Genomic DNA, 22,069 nt, shown 5'->3' on the forward strand with positions numbered 1-22,069 from the left:
AGGGAAGCTCAGTCATTTGCTAAAGATTACATAGTTAATATATCAGTATTTAACCTAGGTAAAAAGTATTTTACTTTAGCACCACAACATACCACCCCACCAGACTACATTGTTTTCTCATTAGTAGGATGATTTTGAGGTGGAAAAGAATTAAAAGATATATTTATTCCACCCAAAGAGCTTATACATTTTTTGCGGTGGGGGCGGGGGGGGGGGGGAGACACACAATTCCAGCATGAATCACTTGAAATTAGGCAGTTTTCATATAAATTGTCAATTATGCCTTGTAGATTCCTTCAGTTATTAATATTTTCAGTAGACATACCTTTTCTATTTTTTTTTATATCACAAAATGTATATATTCTTGTTGTCAAAGGGTAGCTTATATTTAGGATTTGCCTCTATGATTCTATCACTTGGAGAGTTTTCCTCCACCATTTTTGAGTCAGCATGGAACAGTGGAAGGAAGACTTACTCTGAAGTGAGAACACTTGGATTCAGTTCCCTTCTCTGACCCTTGACTATCCTAGATGACCTTTCTGTCACTCAACAATCCTTGATCTTCCTTTCATCATTAGTGAAATGGGGAGATTATTTCTAAGTAGATCTATGATCCTATGAGTCAAATGGTCCACTCCTCTGTAGGTAAAACTCTTTGCTGTCTTGGCCACTGAGAGGTTCAACAGTTTGTCCATTTTCACTAGGGAGTGTCAGTGGCAACACTTGAACCCAGGGTGGTTCTAAATCCAAGCCTGGCCCCTTAATCCACTATGCAGTGTTAGAGAGCTAATGTGTTCTTTTTTACCTCCATTTTAATTTCAAAAAATCAGAGGTAGAATCTGGTAAAGGGTTTAACCGACAACATTTTTCATCAATGGGCAAGAGGTCTGACACTTTAATTAAGCACTTACTATGTGCTAGACACTAGGATCATTGCTTCATAGATATTTTAGTTTGATCTCATTTGATTGTCACAGCAGCCCTGGGAAGTAGGTCTATTATCCTCAGTGTTTTCTATAGTTAAGGCAACTGAGGCAGATAGAGAATTGGTGACTTGTTCAAGGTCACACAAGTATTAAGTGCATGAGACTAGATTTGAACTCAGATATTTCCAGTACCCTGCCCAGTGCTCTATCCACTCAGCCACCAAATGCTATGGTTATTCACCTAGTGTCAAAATACTTTATCATTCTGGCATGAGAATAAACTAATTATATCTATACATTTATAGATATCTATATATCTATAGATATATGTATGCATGCCCACATATATGTAGTTGTATGTACGTGTGGTTGGCTTTTTGTATATGAGAAAATACTACATTATTATATGTGTATCCCATTTGAAGCATTACCTTAATATGTACAAATATGGAGTTTACATGGATAAATTAGGGGTGATTGGCCCTCATTGTATATAGGTTCTTGATTATATAGGAGGATTCATGTCTACCCAGTTATACTTTAGAGTTTTTTTGGAAATACATATGACTTTATTTGAACACATCTCTGAATGACCTGTATCAGCATGAACCTAGGACCCAGGAGGTCATTTACTTCATAACCCAATCTGTTATATTCCAGTGAATGGAATATAGGGAGAAAAATTTTTTCCCCAGGTTCACAGATGGTATGCAGTTGAAAGAAATCTTTGTAAAGGCAATAATTAAGTGACATTTGCCCTTATACAGTAAAACACAGACTTCTAATGACATTCTTCTGGTCTTTCACGCTCAATGGTTCTATCCAGTTACATTTTATACACTGTGCCCTGCCTTAAAATAATTGATATATAAGGTACGTTATAAAAAAATTGTATTGGAAAACTAACTTAAATTTACATAGTGTTTTGACAGTAATAAAACACTTTCTTTAAAATTACCTGCTAGCTATGTAGCATTTCTATTATGAAACCTATTTTGCAGAAGAAACAACTTAATGCTCCCAAACATTATCTATGTTTATTAACCCACAATTATATGAGCTGGAAGAGTCGGAAGAATGTAAATTGAGGAAGATTCAAATTAGTAGAAAACCAAGAGAAGTGATATAATAAAAGCAACACTGTAAAGGCATATATATTTGCAAAACTGTGGAGCTATGATCAATAGAGTTGATATAATTCATGATTCCAGTTTACCAATGATGTACTATCCTCTGATAGAGAGGTAATGGGTTTAGGGTAAAGAATAAGTCATAAATACTTTTGTATATATCCAATGCTTGATTATGCCTATTTTACAAGAATTTTTTTTCTTTCCTTTTTTTCTTAATGACATGGAAGGTGGGAAGGGAAAAAATACACCTCTAGTAAACAAATTAAAAATAGAGAACTGGGGTGGAGGTGCTTTTACAGATGTGGAATGGCATTGGCATTCTCTTTCAAATGATTTCATCATATTGGTTTTACTTCATTTTTTTTTGTAAGAGAACTTTTTTAGAGTGGGGACAATTTGAAAATGTTTATAACATTAAAACAAAATGAATTAGTAGAATAAAAAATGTTGGACCTGAGAAAATCTGAATTTCCGAATTTCAGGTCTTCTGAATTTCTCACCAGCGATAATTCCAGAAAATCACATTGTTCCTCAAAAGTGGTATAACATTTCTATTAGAATTTATATTTTTTGCTAAATTCTTTCCTTCCAAAAAAACCCTACATCCCACATACTTCAAATATCCTTATTTTATAGATGAGTAAATATGATTTGCCCCAAGTCACAGTAGTAATAGGTACCAGAGTTGGGACTTGAACACAGATCTATAAAAGCCTTATCTCTCCAGTTCTAATGCATATTACAAAGTGAATATGAATTAATAGATGACTAGTATGTAAAATGGAGATTTTCTTTATTAAACTGCTCAGCATTTTATTTGAAAGATTAAAAGAAATCAGTAGCAAAATCTCTTCTGGATCTATTTGTATTTCTTTAGATCATCCTGCCACCTCCGAAATTACTGGTGAGACACAGTCATCTCTAGAACCAGAACTTTCCTCGCTTCCCGATCTAGAAAAAACTGCGACAGAACTAGCTGAATGGCTTATGTGCATCGAACGAATGCTGAGGTCCAGCGTTGTCAAAGTTGGAAATACGGAAGAGATCAAAGAGACAATTGAACGTATGAAAGTAAGTATGTGGTGTAAAGTTGAATGCCAGAATTATAAAAGCAGATAAGACTGACCTAAAAAGTCTCCATTTCGTTTGTGGTGCTAACTGTGGGAACGTAGAATTTACAAAGCTTTTACAACAAGGAAGAAGAAATCTTCCCACTTAAAGCAATTGAGTTTCATAAAATCCGTGTTAACCCAATTAGGTTTTCGATGCACCCATGGATTCATCTGCTGATATATGAATGGCTCAAATCAGCATTCATCTCTTAGATACTTATTTGCAAGGTGCTGCCTATCTTGAAGATATGAACGTATTCCCTACCCTCAGTATTAAAACCTAGTGTTTACTTTCTAGCAAACTACACACTAGTTGAGTCTGGAGTGTTTTCCTACCTGCGGTACACAATAGAACGTAACTGTGTGTTGAATACTACATTCAAGGTCATTGTATTTCTAGAATTTCATGAAACTTTGAATTTTCAAGATTAAATTACTTTTTACATCCTCATTCAGAGAGACTGTTTTCCTTAAGCATAAGACTTTTGTGGGTAGGCTGATATTTGAAAAATGGAAATTTTTTCTTTGGAAAATAGTTAATAGTGTATTAGTATTCTGTGTTGTAGTACCGTCTTCCTGCTCCAGCATTAGCTCAGTTCTTTTACCAGCCATTGGTAAAAACCTTACACTGTAGTCCGTATTTTGTGTTTATGATCATTATTCTTGAAACATGAATTGTTCTCTGATTTCATCCTCTTTTCTTTCAGGATTTATCACTTTTATAGAGAACAAAATCAGGACACTTAATCAGTGTTAAATGGTACAAAAGCTTCTGAAGCAGCAGTTCATCATTGATGTGTAATTAATCTACAGTTCAGAAGCTCATTGATACACTTGCACTCTTTAATCACCTTAATAATGCTTGGTCAATCTTGTTTTTTGTTCTTTCTTTAGCAGTACTGGGAGAGTCATCTTAATCACATACGTGGATCTAGACAAGTTGAAGACTGTCTTTCTGGAAAAAAGTCATGAGATTCCTTAGCATTGTTTTTATTAAACTAACATTTGTGCTATATTATAATACGTAGGGACTGTTTTAGAGTGAGTTTCATGACCTAGGAGTTTGCTGTACCAAGGAAACCACCGGTCTGGGATATTGGCACCTTCTCAGGTAGCCCTAGAGACTTGCCCAGAGCACTGCTTGACTGCCCTGGGATCCAATAGCCCAGGAGGAGTCAGAGGCAGCTGGAACTTCTGCCTTGCTGACTTTTGGGGTCAGCCCTCTCTCCATTGTTCCCTAGTGACTCTCAGTACAAAATGTAATATAATTTCTTTTTCATTAGATTACAAAGGCTGACTTAGAGCAGCGCCACTCCCAATTGGATCGTATTTTTACATTAGCCCGAAATTTGAAGAGTAAAACAGATATAAAAACAGCCATCATCGAAAAACGTAAGTCTCTTCCAGCTATCTGTCGTCGTCTGTCCTCACTTTGTAAACTGTGAATTTCCTCACTTAGTAAATCCTACTAATATGTGTGTATGTAACATATATGGATAATGTACATCTTTGTGTGTGTGTGTATACACATGTCTCTAGATATACACACATTACACATGATACATATATACAAACACATTTTTATTTGGGTTGACACATTTTGATGTATAGTACATTTCTTTATATTTTAGTTTTGTCCTTAAAATTGAGACTGTATAATAGTCTTTTTAGGAGTATTTATTTCCCTCAGTGTCAAGTACCAAATCACTTTTGCTTATGTGAATTCTGAATGTCTTTCTTTTGAGTTGTATACTGGTATGTCTCCCCAGGGCTCACTTGGATGCTTCTTCAGGTCATGGAGGTGAACCAGTGTCCTTTTCTGTTGAACTTTCTATGTTTAGCAAAGGAATCTCCTGACAACAAAGAAAAAAATTTTAAAAGTCTCCAGAATTCTTTTGACACACAGAAGCAGAAGAACCCTTATTTTCCAAACTTACAAATTTAATGTTCAGAAGGATTTCTTTTGCTCGTGTTGCATCATCAGTGTTAGGAGGTAGTAGTTGACTGGAGGCACTTGGAGCATGGCCCTGTGGATAGAATACATGTGCCTCATATAGCCCAGCTACATTGGAAGAGACTCATCACCACATTGTCTGCAACAGGATGCATTCTTCTTCTATAGCAACTCTCTTGTCTCCTCTGCATTGAGTGGTTGTGAGCTGGATCAGTGCAGAAACGATAGTGGTGTCAGTATCAATCTTTGAATATCAAAATGTACTGATTTAAAGCAGGCGTTGATTTTCACTTCATGAAGAGTACCTTGGATCATTAGAGATTATAATTATTTACACTTTAGGTTTATTTTATTCCCATTTATTTTTAAGCAACCAAGAAAATAAAGACAGGGCCACAGGAAAGTGCTGCTATAACTTAAGTATCACTCTTGAGCCTCATGTCACTGATGGGACTGAAGTCAATTGTTTTAAAGGGTCTGTTAAGATTGTGGGTTAAGGTAGCAATCATTTAATTGGCAAAGTTAATTTACCAAATAAATCCTTGTAGCCTTAAAGAATCTTTGTATCTCTCGACTTAGTTTTATCACTTACGTGGTAGATTCCGCCCATTTTCTTTTTGTTTTGTATTCCTTTGAGCTATAGAATGCTGGAACAACATCACTTTTGACTGTTCTTTAATATTGCGGCCACCCCCCACTCCCACCCCCTTCTTTACCCTGCTTGGATGTGCCTTTTTGTGACCTATCTCTACTGTTCTGCTTTGTACTTTTGTCTATCTTGTGAATCCCTCTAAAACCTCCTCCTCAGTGGTGTCATCCCATCCATTGTCATCACTTGTTTCAAGGACCAAGAATGACCTCCTTTTCTATTTTCATTTCAGTACTTCATTTATAAAATTCCTAGACCCTGCCTTCCCACATTAAGTGTAAAGCCAAGTAGGGGTATTTTTTTTTTAACAGGGATCTATCGACTTTTTAATATTCCTTGACTGGTTTAGTTTAGCTTGGAGTTGATTATTGCTTTTTCAGTGATTACCTTGCTGTGTACTGTTACCCTCTAATTTTGGATTTGTATTTTCAACAATTTGTAATGTCAACAGTTAAGATGGTGCTGTTCTGTCCTTCTCTCCCTTTAGGGACATTTCTTACAATTTACCTATATAGGCATGTTGGATTCCTCTCTTGGATCGAACTAGAAATCTTTTTGTTTTATTTGCCAGATTTCAAACATCAATCAGTTTATCACTGATGCTCAGTTCATATGAACTTTGAGGTCTAACTTTTTGCATTGCTTCCCATAGTTAATGAAGTCAAAATTCAGTGGGCCAGCACTGAATTTGCTGTGAACTCAAGGCAAGAGCGGCTGCAAAACATGCTTACGGACTCCCAACGTTGGAGAGATTTAAATAGACAAGTCCAAGAACTTGTAACCGAATACAAAGCCAAACTACTTAGTATCTCAGAAGAGGAACCACTTGTGAAGCAAATTTCTCAGAACAAAGTAGGATTTACCAGATTGTTTGCATTTCTTTTTCTTCAGTGAAGTTTCATTTTGTTTGTTTCCTATGAAGTCTTTCTGTATTTAGGGTTCTGTGAGATATATACATATTTAAATTGTGTACTGCATTTTCATTATACATCAGATACATGTGAAGATTTATTGTGTACACACATCCAAAGAGAATCCTCTTTTTAGGGCTTCTTTGGTGAGTTAATGCCAAAAAATGTTTAACGCTTAAATAAAAAAATCCATCATTTCATGCAATTTGTCATTGTGGAAAAGAGGGCTGGACTTGAAAACCAGAGAGACCTGTGTTCTATACCTGTTGCTCACACTGAATGAGTTTTTTCTATAATTATGGACCTTGTGTGTAAAAAAATTTGAGCGTAATGGGATCTTTTACATTGATCATAATTTGACTTTTAATTTATTTTTGCCTCTCATGGCAAAAGAGACAGAGTTGGATTTCCATACACATTTTTTGCATTTAGCTTATGTTGACTCCATACTGAATTATTTTACTTTTGTGATCCTTCTCTTTCCCCGTTCTCTTGAAAAGTCTCCAAAAGAATGCAATCCCTGGATAATTCATTTGTGAAATGTGATTAAAATATTAAGGCATTAGATAATAAGTATAATGAATGCAATTTAGGGTACTGCAGTCTAATCATCAGTAGAGTTGTTTTGTTTCCATTGCTTCAATTGGATACATGCATTACAATTGAAAGGAGTGAAATCTGTGATTGGTAAATGCCAGGCCTAGAGGCCTGAGGGCTACCCGAGTCTTACCTTACCTATTGCAGGTCTTCGGCTGGCCAAACCAGATAAACGTATGAGAGAAGAGACTTTCCAGAGTCGAACAAGGGTTAGGCTTTATTCAGGGTCTTGGTTACATGTGCAGGGGGAACTCTTCCTTAGGAGAGAGAGAGGAATCTCCCAAGGAGGCAAAGATCTTACAGCAAGAGAATGAAAGCAGAAGTGGAAGTGGAGAGAGAGGGGAGAGGGAAGAGCGAAGAGAGGAAAGAAGGAAGAGGGGCCTTCTGTCCTGTAAGGGCCCCTCAGTGCTAAGAGCTTTCAGGCTTTCCTGACCCTACTTAAGCTCTCCGGCCATGTAGTTTGCACCTGAATACCTTGCCTGTTAGATAACAATAGGTGTGCCCAGATCCGGGTCAGTCTTGAGGGCGGGGATGCTCCTCCCATCACGTTTCTCACGGGAAGAGGCGGAAATACACGAGATAGCTCGGTCTCACTCCTCGATTCCCTGCTGTTTTCTGGGATGCCTCATGAGAACTCTAAGATTTAGAAGTTCCCACCTTTACCCGCCCGAGACTGTCCACATGGAATTGAGCTTCCACCCGCAACAGGTAAAAGATTTTGCTTCTTTTTGTATCCCCAGTGCTTTCGTCCATTGCCTAACCCCTAGTGGGTACTTCATGAGTGTTGGTTGGTTAATTGATTTTAAAGTAGGGAAACAGAAGTCCACTTATAGTCAGTGTCTGTAGTTTATCATTAGTGTTTTACCAAATCTCAAAGCCTATTTGATGGCCACCTGTTTGCTAACTCCAGTGGTAGAAGGAAATCTATAGTGGGCTCCGAATAGATTTCGTGTTGAATTGTACATTGTCCCAAGTGTTTATTTTTTTTCTCTTTTTTAGATTTTGGAACAGAAAACCTGGGAATAATAATAATAATAATAGTAAAATTCCCATTTTCCCTGAAGAAGGCATAGGCCATTGTAAGCTAAAGTACCTTAAAATATTTATTTTCTTATACCTGTAACTTGGGAACTGAAAGGAGTCATAGGTGGACAAGATAAAATATTGAAACCAACAAAACATCTTTAACTGGCGCTGCTGTGCTTTCATGTGATTGTTAAGGCATAAAGAGTATAGCCTTGTAATGTTTTTCCTATTGTTTTTGCTTGAGCAGCATTTTTCTTTTTGTAGAGTTGATTTTTTCCAGGGTTTGTAATCCTGATGTTATCTCAGGTACCTCTTGTAAGAAAACAGTTTTAAAAAATTATTTTCTGGACACTGCAGGTAAACTGCTATGTCTTTAATTTTCTCATGTAAACTGAACTTTATTGTACCAGCATGAACTATTGGCTACCACCATTCTTTGATGATCTGTTGGAGAAAAATAGAACTGAATTATCAAACTTTTACGATATTTTAGGGAATTTTTAAATTGCTGTCGTTACTACTTTGTATATGGACTTTTTGTGTGCTTTATTTGAAAGGGAATTTTCTATAGAAGCAATTGAAGAACGTTGAGAAATCTGGTTGAATATTTAAAGCAGTGATATGCTGGTAAACATTTAACAACTGGCTCCTTGGAAAAAGAATGTTTGCCCCATATACTGTAGCATTAAATTTTTGTCTTTAACTTTCCTCATTCTAAACAAGTATCAGAACTGTCAACCATGCCCTGATTTCTAGCATTTGCTGATTTCTAATGTATAAATCCTCATACTGAAAATTTAACAATTGTGCCTCCCTGGTATGAGTTCAGGCTGCCTCTAGCACACCTGCTTTAGCATAGTCTAAATTTTCTTGTACTATTACATAATATGGCAGTTTTCAGAGTGTAGTCTGGCTCCACCAAGGATGTACAAAACCCTTTGATGGGATCAGTGAAGTCAAGGCAATTTTCATAATAGTAAGAAATTTCAATTTCAAATATGTTAACATTGACGTATGTCAATAACCCCTTAAACAAAAAAGCTCTATGTGTGTGATGGCTGTAAAGGAGCCCTCAAACTACGGGTGTAGTATAAAGAGAAATAGACTGAAAATGCCTGGTCTTGAATTGGCCACTCATCATGAGATCTTGAGCAAGTAGATTCTTCTTTCTTGGTCCCAGTTTCTATATCTGTGTAGGACCTGCCTTTCCTACTTTGAAGGACTGTGGGGTGGACCAAATGACAGAAAGAATGTAATATGCTTTTCAATTGCATAAAATTAAACACCAGCTTCTGAGTATGTATATCTAGGTGGTATATCTCTACTACTACTTCTTTGTTTTTTCTTTTTCCCAGTAGTTTCATATTGTATAAAACTTGAGAATAGATATACTGAATTAATGGTTATTTTTAATATTTTTCTGATAGAAAGCAAGAAGATTGCTGTCTTTCTTTTATTATTGGTAAACCTTTTAGTACTCTATGGTACTACTTCTTATAGTATTCTGTGTATATGTACTGTATCCATGTGTGATGTATGCATTTGCCTCTTCAGCTAAAAAACTGCAATTTAATATTAGAAGATATTTTAGATCTATTCAGAAAGTGCATGCTTATGGAAACTAAATTAATAGATAACTATTTAGATTATTTTTATTTTGCTAATATTCGTGGTATTATACAAACTATGCTAATCACTGATAGAACTCACAGTGCATTCAGGGTATGAGAAAATTAGTGTTAAGATAATTTGGATGGTCTTTTGTTATGATGTACCTTCCATCTGTGACCCCACTCATGTTATTTTTTCCCCCCAAATTGCGCTTTAGGCATTATTCCAGGATTTAAATAAAAACAAAGCTACGATAAAAATTTATGAGAATCTGTGGAAGAGATTGGCGAAGACGTATAGAACTGATGATACTAGGGCATTAAGGAAAAATGGTGATGACTTCAATGCAGCTTGGGCTAATCTCAACCAACGGTAATTTAAAGACTTTATTGGTTAATATTACACAGTCAATGTGGAATAGAATTTCGTCGTATTTTGTAAGTAAATGCATTATCCAAAGACTTAAGCTATGGTTTTCAGAGGTATATACAACCATTTTATTGTTGTTCAGTCATTCAATCATGTCTGACTCTCTGTGACCCCATTTTGGGTTTTCTTGGCAAAGATACTGCAGTGGTTTGCCATTCCTTCTTCAGCAGATTAAGGCGAACAAGAGGTTGAGTAACTTGACAGGATCAGTGTGTGAGACTGGATTTGAACTCAGGTTTTCCTTATTCTAAGCCCAGCACCCACCAAGCCATCTAGCTTGTCTCCATGCCACCATTTATTTATGACTTCTTAAGTCTTTGTCATTAACAAGCAAATCAGTAAGCATCTATTGAAGACCTACTATGTCCCAAATGCTGTGCTGGCAGTACTGGTGATAAAAATGCAGAAAGGAAGCAGCTACTGTTCTCTTGGAATGCTCATCCTATCAAGTGCTTGTCATTATTAATAACAATCATTATTGTTCTAGCTACTGGGCAAGATTAAAAAAGCAGGTTTTATACCTGTCCTCCTTAAGTTTGCCTTTTTTTTTTTTTTTCGATTCCTTTTGATAGCAAACTGGACTAATATTATGTGGTCTATATCGTATTTTTAGAGTGACTCTTGCCTTATCTTTCTCAAACAAGCATCTGCCTTGGAATTTCTCCCTAAACAATTATCAGAGTTTGTTATTCATTCCATTTTTGTTTGCTTTGGTTTCCTATTTCTCTCTGCATACTTTGTTCCAAACATTGCCCCACTGCTTTGATGCTGTGGAATGCTATATATGAGTAAATGCGTATAGCTGATCTTTATTGGGAAAGTTTCCTTTCCAGCAGTTCCCTTTAACAATGAAGTTCGATGTCTCTACCTCTCACCCTTCCCCCCGCACCCCCAAAATCAATAATCACATCTTAGTATAGAAAGCTAGATAGAAGATTTGAGTCACTATTCTGTTACTCTCTGTACGTTTGTGGGCATATCATTTTTTACTAAGTCTAAATTTACTCCTATGTCAAGAAAATGAAAACGAACACTGTAATGCACTTTTCAATAAAGCTAAGTCATTCTTGTCTTTCAGTCCTGGTAGGTCAATTTGGAGAGCATCTTATCTGTGTGGGAAATCGTTGTCTTCAGCCTCAGTGAATACTTGGGTTTCAAGAACCACAGTCTTTAACTTCTGCTTAAAATTTCTTTCTTATGCTTGTCAGTGCTCCAAAATATTTCCTTGTTTCTTGATTCTGAGAATGACTCAAAAGGTCTAAGTGCAATTAGTCTCTCCTCTTCTCAGACCTTTGGATACATGATGTGATTTACTTTGTGGTATTTTGATTTCAGCATTCTGCATTTGACTAAAGTGGATAATGTTGGACTCCTTTGCAATTCATATTCAATTCATAAAGCATAGCCAGCAATTTAGAAATGATAGTAAGTTGTTTTTCCTTTTATTTTTGCAACAATCTAGAAAACAAATTTCTGTAGCGATTCTGCAGATAGAATTGTTGTTCAGTCGTCTCTGACAGATCCCTTGGACCATAAAGTCCATGGAGTTTTCTTAGCAAAGATATTGGAATGGTTTGCCAATTCTTTCTGCAGTGGATTGTGGCAGAGAGAGGTTAAGTGCCTTGCCCAGATTCACACAACTAGTTAGTGTCTGACATCACATTCGAACTCGGGTCTTCCTGACTCCTGACCCAGCTCTTTATCTGTTGGGCCATCTAGCTACCTCCTATAACAGTGCTGTAAGGCAAATTAAAAGGTATAAATATGGTTGAAAGAGATTAGACTTTGGAAGAAAGAAATCTAGTGCAAATGCTATGTTTTGTAAGAGATTTTTAGGAGAAAAAGTATGTAATATTAAGTTCTCTGTGGCTCACTGGAGGAAGGTTCTGTTTTGATATTACATCTGTTGGATATGACAGTGGGTTTGGATGCATGAGCTATAACCCATGTCTGAGAGGAAAAGAACCGCAGGATGCCCTCGTTAGCAAAGAAAGATGCTCCTTAAATATAGGTTTCCTACATAACAGCACCATTTGAGGAGTAATATAACCAGTGAAGACATTTGCAGAGGATAAAACTTTCTAGAAAAATCGACCACTTAGGAATATAGACCTGCTTTATTTAGGACCTCTAAATCTTTTTTCCTTTGCTTTGTAAATATTTTAAGACTGCATACAGCAATAGCTGGGTTAGATAGAGTAGGCAATTAAAAATGGATTATACTCAAAGATAATACTTCCTCTCTCATAGCAGGGGAACACAACACTCACATTTTCATTCAGTTGTGATAATGCGAAAGACAACTACTCTTTCATCAACAGGATTTTCAAAACTTGAACTTATTTTTAAATGGATATATGGTAGTTTATTGGAGCATCATGCTTATTGGAGACATATATATAGTCACGTTGGTTGAAGTCTTTCAAATGGACATGACCTTCCTTCCCTCTTTCACCAATTCCTTCCTTCCTCCTCCCATCCTTCCTTCCCTACCTCCCTCCCGATCCCATCCCTCCCATTCCTTCCTTTCCTTTCTTCCTCCTTTCTTCTTCCCCCACCTCTTCCTCCCTCTTTCCCCAGTTCCTTCCTTCCTCCTCCCATCCTTCCCTCCTTCCCTCCCTCCCGATCCCATCCCTCCCATTCCTTCCTTCCTTCCTTTCCTTTCTTCCTCCTTTCTCCTTCCCCCACCTCTTCCTTGCCCCCCTCACCTCCCTTCCTAAGTTTGAAAAAAAAAATGTACATAAAGTAATATAAAATCCTCAACTATCCCAGCTGCTTGGGAAATCATTTCTGCTTATGAGATTTCTAGATAGTTGAGTATTTACCCATTTAACTGCTAAAACATTTAAAACTCTTTGGCACGGATTTTTTTCTTAAATTTATTGGATTATCCTCCTGTCTTCTTAAACAGTTTATTTATTTGATAATTAGAATGATCCACAGTTTTATTTGTAAAGTGTCTTTGTAGTTACGTTTCTCCCTGGGTCTTCTTTTTTCCCTGGGGGGGGTACTCTTTTCCATCATTTATTAGAAATCTTTAGATTCTTAGAAGTGGAAATGACCTTAAGTAAAAGAGTGTCAGAATGTTGGCTTCAGGATAGTTATACCCCACCAACTGTATAAACAGATCTTCTTTCCTCAACCCTCCCTCCTTTCCCTGGCCTCCTGGGTGATAGGTAGAGTTTCTATGTAGTTGATAGGGTTCTAATTAGATGAAATGTTACATGGAAACCAACAGCCATAAGCATTGTATAGTGGTCCCTGATATATGAAAGTGATTAAGAATTCTCAATTAAATCTTCTATCGATTACTTGTATATCTTCCACGTATTTTGTACCTTTGACAGAGTGTCACTGAAGTTGCATTTCACAGAATTTTTCATTTTAGCAACTTGGAATATTTTCTTTATGTCTTTCCTATTTTCTTCAACTTTACAGAGTGATGTAGAAGGTTCAGGATAAAGTAAAGTTATTCTGACTACTTAATGTCTAAATTAAATGATAAAATAACTTTTTAGAGCTATGTAGGTTTAGTCATCGACAACTAAGTCACACAGCAGTGGCTAGAATGCCAGGCCTCTAGGCAGGAAGACCTCATTTGAAATCTGGTCTCTGACTCTTAATTATCTATGTGACCCTGGGTAAGTCACTTAACCCCATTTGCCTTAGTTTTCTCTTCTGTAAAATGAGTTGGAGAAGGAAATGTCAGACCCCTTCAAGTGTCTTTGACAAGAAAACCCCTAATGGGATCATAAGGAGTTGGACGTAATTGAAAACTGATTCAACAACGGTAATATTTTATCTGTATACTATCATAAAATTCCCAGAATATGGTGAATTTAGGTCGTTAGTCATCAATTTAGTTGATTTGTTGCACAATGCATGTGCTCACATTTGTTTTCTGCCATATTAGTTGTTACAAGAAGTATATAAGGAAGTCACTAAGTTGCTGTTCACTGGTTTCAGTCATATTTGAATCTTTGGATTCAAATTGGGTTCAAATTTGGATTTCAAATTTTGGATTTTCTTGGTAAAGAGGAAACTGAGGCAAAGAGGGTTAAGTGACTCCAATGACATGTAGCTAGTCTAAGGCTGGATTTCAACTTGGGTTTTTCCCATTTTCAGCCCCAGCGCTCTTATCCACTGTGCACCCAGCTGCCTTCAGTAGCTAATAAGCAGTTGCATGCCATTGAATTGTTGCTAACCTTTGTCTAGTTCTTCAAATCAGAAGAAATGATGTCAGATCAGGTTTTCAGGGCCATACACACATCTTTACCATAAATCCCCATTCTGATGATTCATCCAGGCCTATATATAAGTGAGTGAATCCTCAAAGTCTATGTCAGCTGAGATTTGTCCGTCCAACCCTGTAGTTGTGAAACTTCTGGCAGCAGACTGTTTAGATTTTCCAAGAACCAGCCAATCTGAATGGAGATGGCTCACTCACTGAGTAATGAAAGTCTTTATCAAGTTCCAGAGGTTTGTCATCTGTCTTGGCACAGCTAATACCTACACTCATTGTCAAAGATCTTTTGGTTTATTAAAGTGACTTCATCTCATTTCCAAGTCATAAATACATATGTCATGAGAAGTAAGAGAGCTACAATGATCCCTTCCACATCATGGGGTTTAGGGGCACAGTGCCCCGGTGATCTGAAAAATCCGCATAAAATTCTTTGGCCCTACCAGAGATGAAGTTTGAAATATTATGGTATCAAAAGAGAAAATATGTTGATCTTGTACAATACTGTTCATATATTTTATGCATTTCTCAGTCTCTAAACTCACATTTTCTGCATCGTTTGCTGGTCTTCACATGTTGTCTATGATTTCCACAGAACTCCCAAAACATTCTCACTTAGTATCTTATGTACAACTGTAATATATCAAAAACTGCAATGGGAAAATCATGATGTCAAAGGGATAACTACATAGGAAATCCCTTATTGAATGAAGTCTCGTTTTTGAGGATGGTTCTTCATTTTCAAAATTGTTTCAATTGAGTTTCTCTTTAAGTCATTTTGTTTAGCTGGGAATATGGGGAGAGAAAATAACGCTTATGAAATGACTGAATTGAATGCCCTCTTTCCAATTTCCCATACAATAAGTGCCCTTTTGGGGTATGCACAAACATTAAATGTTATCCCCAAATAAGAATAATAACTCAGTTTTTCACAGGAGTGATTTTGTAATTTGAATTTTTTTGTACCTTCACAAATTAATATTCATATATGCAAATAGAAAATTCTTACTATTCTTGTTTGAAGGAGGAGAAAGCAAGTTTATAGAGGGCCTACTTTGTGCCAGGCACTGTACTAAGTGGTATGGAAGTATCTTGTTTGATCCTGAAGTGCACCAAACATATGAAGGGATGGGTTTCTCAGGTACTTTTGGTAATTGGTAAAAAGGAACATTCCTTTTTACATTATCTATTAACTTCATGTTGATCATGTACATAACATTGGACGTTATTTAAGGTTTGCTTGTCTGTTGTTGCTTCCAGCGCTCGAGGAAGACAAATTTGCTTAGAGGTGGACCTCAGGTCAGTGCAGGCCTCCTTCAAGATTATGGACAAATTATGGAATTGGTTGACGGAGGCAGAAACTTCAATTAATGTACTTGCCAATGCGATTGAGCAGGAGGATGCTTTGGAAGAGTGTGTTTCGTACAAGAAGCTGAACAAGCAGTTTGAGGTGAGTGATTCTGAACCCAGCACATTGATTCATGGCTGCACTTTACATTGTGTTTTCTTTTTCCAATTACTTGTAAAGATAGTTTTGAACATTCACTTTGAGAAGATTTTGAGTTCCAATTTTTCTCTCCTCCTTTCCCTCTCTCCCTTTGCCCCTCCCCAAGCTGGCAAGCAATCTGATAGGCTGTATGCACAATCATATTAAACATATTTCCATGTTAGTCATGTTGTGAAAGAAGAATTAGTACAAAAGGTGAAAACCATGAGAAAGGAAAAAAAAAATATGGTATGCTTTGATCTGTGTTCAGACTTCATAGTTCTTTCCCTGGGAGTGGATATCATTTTGCATCATGAGTCATGTGGAGATCTAAGGATCATTGCATTGCTGAGAAGAGCTAAGTCTATCAAAGCTGATCTTTGCACTGTGTTGCTATGACTGTGTACAGTGTTCTCCTGGTTCTTGTCAATGTTATTGTTCTTGTTAGGAGGTAGAAGGACCAGTAGGGAAAGGGGTGAATCTTGTCCTTGTTATGAGCCTAGGGGCACTTAAAATTGAGGCCTGATTTTGTTAATGTGGTAATCAAGATGCTTATTCCAGATGGATGTATTTTTCTAGTTTCATAACTGCTACATGCATCCCTTTTGTGGTTATCCTCATTTGACCTAAAGTTTTTTCTTCTACTGTTTAATTTATTTAGACTTCAGAATGTCTTCAGAGAACATACACATATACTTACACACATGCATATATGTGTGTGTATACAAATGTATTTGGGTGTGTGTGTATTTCCTCCAACTACCCTAATACTTAGAAAGATCTCATGAGTTACAAATGTCATTTTTCCATGTAGGAATGTAAACAGTTCAACTTTAATGAGTTGAATTAATGGCTTCTCTTTCCTGTTTACCTTTTCATGTTTCTCTTGATTCTTGTATTTCAAAGTCAGATTTTGTATTCAACTCTGGTCTTTTCAACAAGAATGCTTGGAAGTTTCATTTATTTCCACTGAAATATTCTATTCAGTTTTGCTGGGTAGGTGATTCTTGGTTTTAATCCTAGCTTCTTTGACCTCTAGAATATCATATTCCAAACCCTTCAATCCCTTAGTTTAGAAGCTGCTAAATCCTGTGCTATCCTGATTGTGTTTCCATGATACTTGAATGATTTCTTTCTGGCTGCTTGTAATGTTTTCTCTTTGAAGTGGGAACTCTGGAATTTGGTTACAATATTCCTAGGAGTTGTCTTTTGGGGATCTCTTTCAGGAGGTGATTGATGGATTCTTTCCATTTCTGTTTTACTCTCTGGTTCTAGAATATCAGGGCAGATTTCCTTGATAATTTCTTGAAAGATGATGTCTAGGCCCTTTTTTTTTAATCATGGTTTGAAAACCTTTACCTTCATCTCTTTTTCTTATGGTACAATAACATTCCATTCCATTTGTATTTCATTTTTTGTTCAGCTATTTCCCAATAAATGGAAATCTCTTTTGTTTCTGGTCATTTGCTTACCCTCAAATTACTAATTGGAATATTTTGGCTTATAGAAGACTTCCCCCTTTGTCTGTGACATTCTTGGGATTTATGTGATATTCCTGTGTAAAGCTTAGGGGCAATTTAGTTTTGTAAGCTAATTTCCTATTGCTTTTTTGGGCAGTTGGATCAATATTCAGCACAGTAAACAGTGTTATTCATGCACTTGTGTTCCCACAGTTTCTCCAGCATTCAGTATTTTCATCTTTTATCATCTTCGACAGTTTTTTAAAAAAATATATGAGATGAAACTTCAAAGTTGTTTAATTTTACAATTTCTCTCTCTTAGTGAATTAAAACATTTTTGATATTTGTTGATAGTTTGGTTTTCATTTCTTCCTTTTCAAACTCTTTGTATCCTTTGACTACTTCTCTCTTGGGAAGTGGCTCTCCTAGAGCATCTTCAAAGGACTCTTAACTATTTTTATTTATCAGATAGGCCATCTTCGTGTCGGAGGCCATGATATGTTACATTGTTGGCTCTTTGTGACAGTGTAAAGACAGTCCAGTTAACTTGACACAGCCCCAAGTAGTTGTCCAGATTGCTTTTATATGAAAATAATTTTTCCCCATTTCTTTTTAAAATCAATTTGGTGGTATATTTATAAACCAATGGTTATATGTGTGGCCATGTAGGTCCAGTATAGACTGCTCAAGGCATTTATGTGTGTGTGTGTGTGTTAACACCACCACTTTATCCCCTTTTCCCCAGAAGATCATTAGTTTCACACCATGTCGTTGTTAATTTTTGCATGTATGTGCAATGTAAAGGAGAGGAGATTTGACTGTTTGATACTGTTTCAAAGTATCTCTTATACAGTTTGTCATTTTAATATTTAGATGCACAATTTATACTTTATCATCGATGTTCAGGCAGCATGCCCTTATTATTTTTACTGTACTGAGTATATCCTTGTATTTATGTAATTTGAAAGACTTTAAAATTTGTAGCAGATTAGCCTGTATAATATTGATTAGTACTTAAAATATATTCTTGTATTCATGTCTAAAGAGAGATTTGGAAGAATATATTAGAAATAGTAATAATTTATGGATAAAACCAAACAAGTCTTTAAGAAGAATGTAAGGAACTGTTAATGTTTCCTATCTAAAGAGTTTAACCATTCCTCCTTATGTTATTACATTAGGGAACATTTTCTTACGATGACACATAGTCATTCAAAATATTTAAAGAAGAGTCTTTATTATGTAGGGAGAAATGAGAAGAGAAGTGAGAAAAAATGGAGGACTAACACGCTAATGTGAGGATTTTTTCAGAAAATGAGCTACAATATACATTTTAGACTGCAAGCAAAACAAAGCAATTCTCATTACACATAAAATTTGAGAAATATTTTGTTTCCATATGTGTTAATAACCTACAAAAGCCAAATAATCCATTTATTTCCCTTTAAGGGAAGCCTCTCAAACCCTCAATTTCAAGTATTTGTTAATTTAAAAGAAAAATTAGATTAACCAGACTTCTCCCCCAAACTAAAACCTTAGCTTTAAAGGGAAGTAAATTGAAAGCAAACTTAACATAAAAGCAATTGTTGGAGTTTGATTCTATGTACACAGTTTAAATGAAGGTGTAAGGGAACCCAGGTTATTTTGTGAAAGGGGAACGAGCCAAAGCTGACGACATTCCTTGTACACAGCTTAGAATGTGTCAGGTCTTAGGGATGGCCTGATACGTAGCCATGATAGAACCGTGAGAAGAGCAAGTAGACATTTTCCCTGTGTTCAGATGAATCTTGGAGGAAATGGAGGTAAGGTGTGCTATTGTTAGTTTGAGTTCTGGAAGGATGCTACATTTTTCTGTATCCCATGTTTTTAATGGAAAAGTATTATCTTGAGCAGCATTTATTTCATTGACCCACTCCAGGGCTGTCTCAAGTTGCTTCTAACTCAAGTAATCAATTCTCTTAGTGGTAGAATGGTAGCAGAAGCATGTGCTCTTCAAATGAATATATGTTTGACTTTAATATTTAGGAGTTAGGAATAGGTGGGTAAAGAAATAGGAACTGAATAAAGTGTACACAAATTCGAAACCAACTTTTTAGTAGGCTATTTCCCCTAATATTTTAAAACATTGCCATGTTCCTCACTAAAAAAATTCTTAGTATTTCTCAAACTAATCAGTTAATAAAGAATATTTGTTGAGCCCTTGTGCTCATAATATGTTTTGCTTTTTAAATATTTTATTGACAGATATTTTAAAATGTTCTAACTTTCTAGTTTCTCTCACGTTTTGTTCATAGAAGACTTCTTTATGAAAACTAAATACAGTTAAGTAATACAAATGAATTGTGATTGTGATTCTAAATCATGTCCCCAAATGAATGTCTCATTCTGCACCTGTGGTCCATTGCCTCTTTCAAAGAGGTGCAAAATGTTCATCCATTTTCCTACATGTCTTCCAAAACCATGATTGTACCCTGCTTTGGTCAGAGTTGTGGTCTTTCTGAATTCTATTCCTTTATATTACTGTGGTAAATTCTTCAATTTCTGCTTCCTTTCTTTGTAGAATGTTAAATATTGAAGGATGCAGAGTTGTATGAATAGTTTAGAAAATATTAGTCATTCAATCTGAGAACCTCAGTGAGATATCTAGTCCAATCTCTTCATTTATTATGTTATAAGAAGTTGAAGCCCAGAGAGCCATTTCTGCCCAATATTCAAATCAAATGAGTAGGAGAGCTGGACTAGAACCTAACTCTCCTGATTCCTGGGTCAGTGCTTTTTTTCTTCTCCCCCACCAGAAACTGAAAAATACTGGACAAGAAAATATTCCTGAAAGTTAAATAATGTAACCTTACCATAATGAGAATCTACACGATCGATAAGAGTCCATGTGACCACAGTTCAGCCAAAGGCCAAATAGGTAGAGAACATGGACTGATGTGGTTAGTTCCCTAACTTGTGGCTTCTTGTGGGAGCTGGGATGAGAGGTAGGACTCAAGGATAGTATACGATTTGAGTAGGTGAAGAAAGCAAGCTGTTCAAATGGGAAGAGGAAGGCAGTTGGGTGGTGCAGTGGATAGAGCACTGGGCCTCGCATTTGGAAGACTCATCTTCCTGAGTTCAAATCTGGCCAAGTCACTCAACCCTGTTTGCCTCAGTTTCCTCATCTGTCCAATGATCTGGAGAAGGAAATAGCAAATCACTCCATTTTCTTTGCCATGGAAATGCTACATAAGGTCACAAAAAGTCAGACACGACTAAAATTGACTGAAAAACAAAGTGAGAAATAGTGCAAACATGCTGGTTGTGATTTCATGGATAATTCCACTTGTAAAGCATGTTTCATGAAGTTCTGCCTATTTCAGTCCTTCTTTGACACTAATTGTTTTGTTCAGTGAATGTCAATGTTACCTTGGCTTGTAGAACCAAAACATGACATTGATTGCCTGATTGGTAAGGTCATGCCACAGACAAGATGTTTTCCTTGTTCAGTTGTTTAGTGTCTGACTTTTTGTGACCCCATTTGGCATTTTGTTGCTGGTTTTCCATTTCCTTCCACAGCTTATTTTACAGATGAGGAAACTAAGGTAAACAGGATGAACATGACTTGCATAGGGTCACACAGCTGGCAAGTGTCTGAGGCTGCATTTGCACTTAGGTTTTCCTGACTCCAGGCCTAGGGCTCTTTCCACCATGTCATCTAGCCTGCCCCACAGGCAAGGTAAACAACTGCAGTTTTTCTGTATTATAATTTTTATAGATACTGTATACACGTAGCAATGTATTGATATAATAATATCCATCATTAAATATGTCAATCACCAGTTTTCTGCTATTTAATTTTTAATATTAATATCCAAACTATCTTGTTGATAAAGTTATCTTTGACATTTTTTATCCTTCATTACCACCAATAAAATCCTGCTCGGTTCTTGATGGCATATTTTTAGTTTTGGTGTTCAATTGATTTTCTTTTTTTGGTGACTGAAATCTAAGGGGGAGAGGCTTTGATTTTACTAAACTCATTAGCAAGCATTTCTTGAGTGTCTACTGTGTGCCCTGTACTTTGAGGAGAGTAAGTAACTTTGTTAAAGTATCTTCACCTAATGATTCTCCAGTGTGCACTCTCCCATCATTTGGTATTTAGCTGCGTAATTGACATTCCATCCTGGCAGTTCTATAATCAATACCTTGGCATATTCATTCCAAACAGAGGGAGGCGCCATAGGCTCAGGATGTGTTCTAGTAGAGGAATGCAGAAAAGAAATGAAGGGTACACCACTGGCTGGTAACTGAGCAGAAAAAAACACTGTATTAGAGAAACACTGTTAGGTATTTGAAGCGATATTGAAGTAAATACAGAAAAGACCTGAGGAAATAGGTAAAAATGTTTTAAGATTTATGAAGATGAGGTTGTTTGTGTGCCCTTTACTGCACAGGAAGACTAAGCCTTCTTGCAGGATACCTTTTCTGATTTACTTTATAAAGGAATAATATGACAATTGCACCGTATGATGAAACTGTAATATTACATA

At 36.4% G+C, this 22,069-nt stretch overlaps 2 protein-coding genes and 1 long non-coding RNA gene across 4 annotated transcripts in view; 2 read left to right on the forward strand and 1 right to left on the reverse strand.

Moving 5' to 3' along the window:
* Window positions 1-22,069, forward strand: part of LOC140526996 (utrophin-like) — a 167,997-nt gene that overhangs the window by 38,777 nt on the left and 107,151 nt on the right. For both annotated transcript variants that reach the window (XM_072643614.1, XM_072643612.1), the window contains 3 exons: window positions 2,937-3,130; window positions 4,455-4,563; window positions 6,427-6,626. In XM_072643614.1, the coding sequence (XP_072499715.1) occupies window positions 2,937-3,130; window positions 4,455-4,563; window positions 6,427-6,626 (503 nt within the window). The remainder of the gene's footprint in view (window positions 1-2,936; window positions 3,131-4,454; window positions 4,564-6,426; window positions 6,627-22,069) is intronic.
* Window positions 4,736-5,215, reverse strand: LOC140527018 (uncharacterized). Its single transcript, XR_011974646.1, has 2 exons — window positions 5,109-5,215; window positions 4,736-5,024 (listed from the first exon to the last, which is right to left on the reverse strand). It is a non-coding gene; the product is annotated as an uncharacterized lncRNA (long non-coding RNA).
* LOC140527007 (utrophin-like) overlaps window positions 13,141-22,069 on the forward strand; it is a 29,347-nt gene continuing 20,418 nt past the window's right edge. The window contains exons 1-2 of the mRNA XM_072643627.1: window positions 13,141-13,160; window positions 15,852-16,041. Of these exons, the coding sequence (XP_072499728.1) occupies window positions 15,916-16,041 (126 nt within the window). The 5' untranslated portion in view covers window positions 13,141-13,160; window positions 15,852-15,915. The remainder of the gene's footprint in view (window positions 13,161-15,851; window positions 16,042-22,069) is intronic.

This window comes from Notamacropus eugenii, chromosome 2, assembly GCF_028372415.1.
Source record: "Notamacropus eugenii isolate mMacEug1 chromosome 2, mMacEug1.pri_v2, whole genome shotgun sequence".
NCBI classification, from domain to species: Eukaryota; Metazoa; Chordata; class Mammalia; order Diprotodontia; family Macropodidae; genus Notamacropus; species Notamacropus eugenii.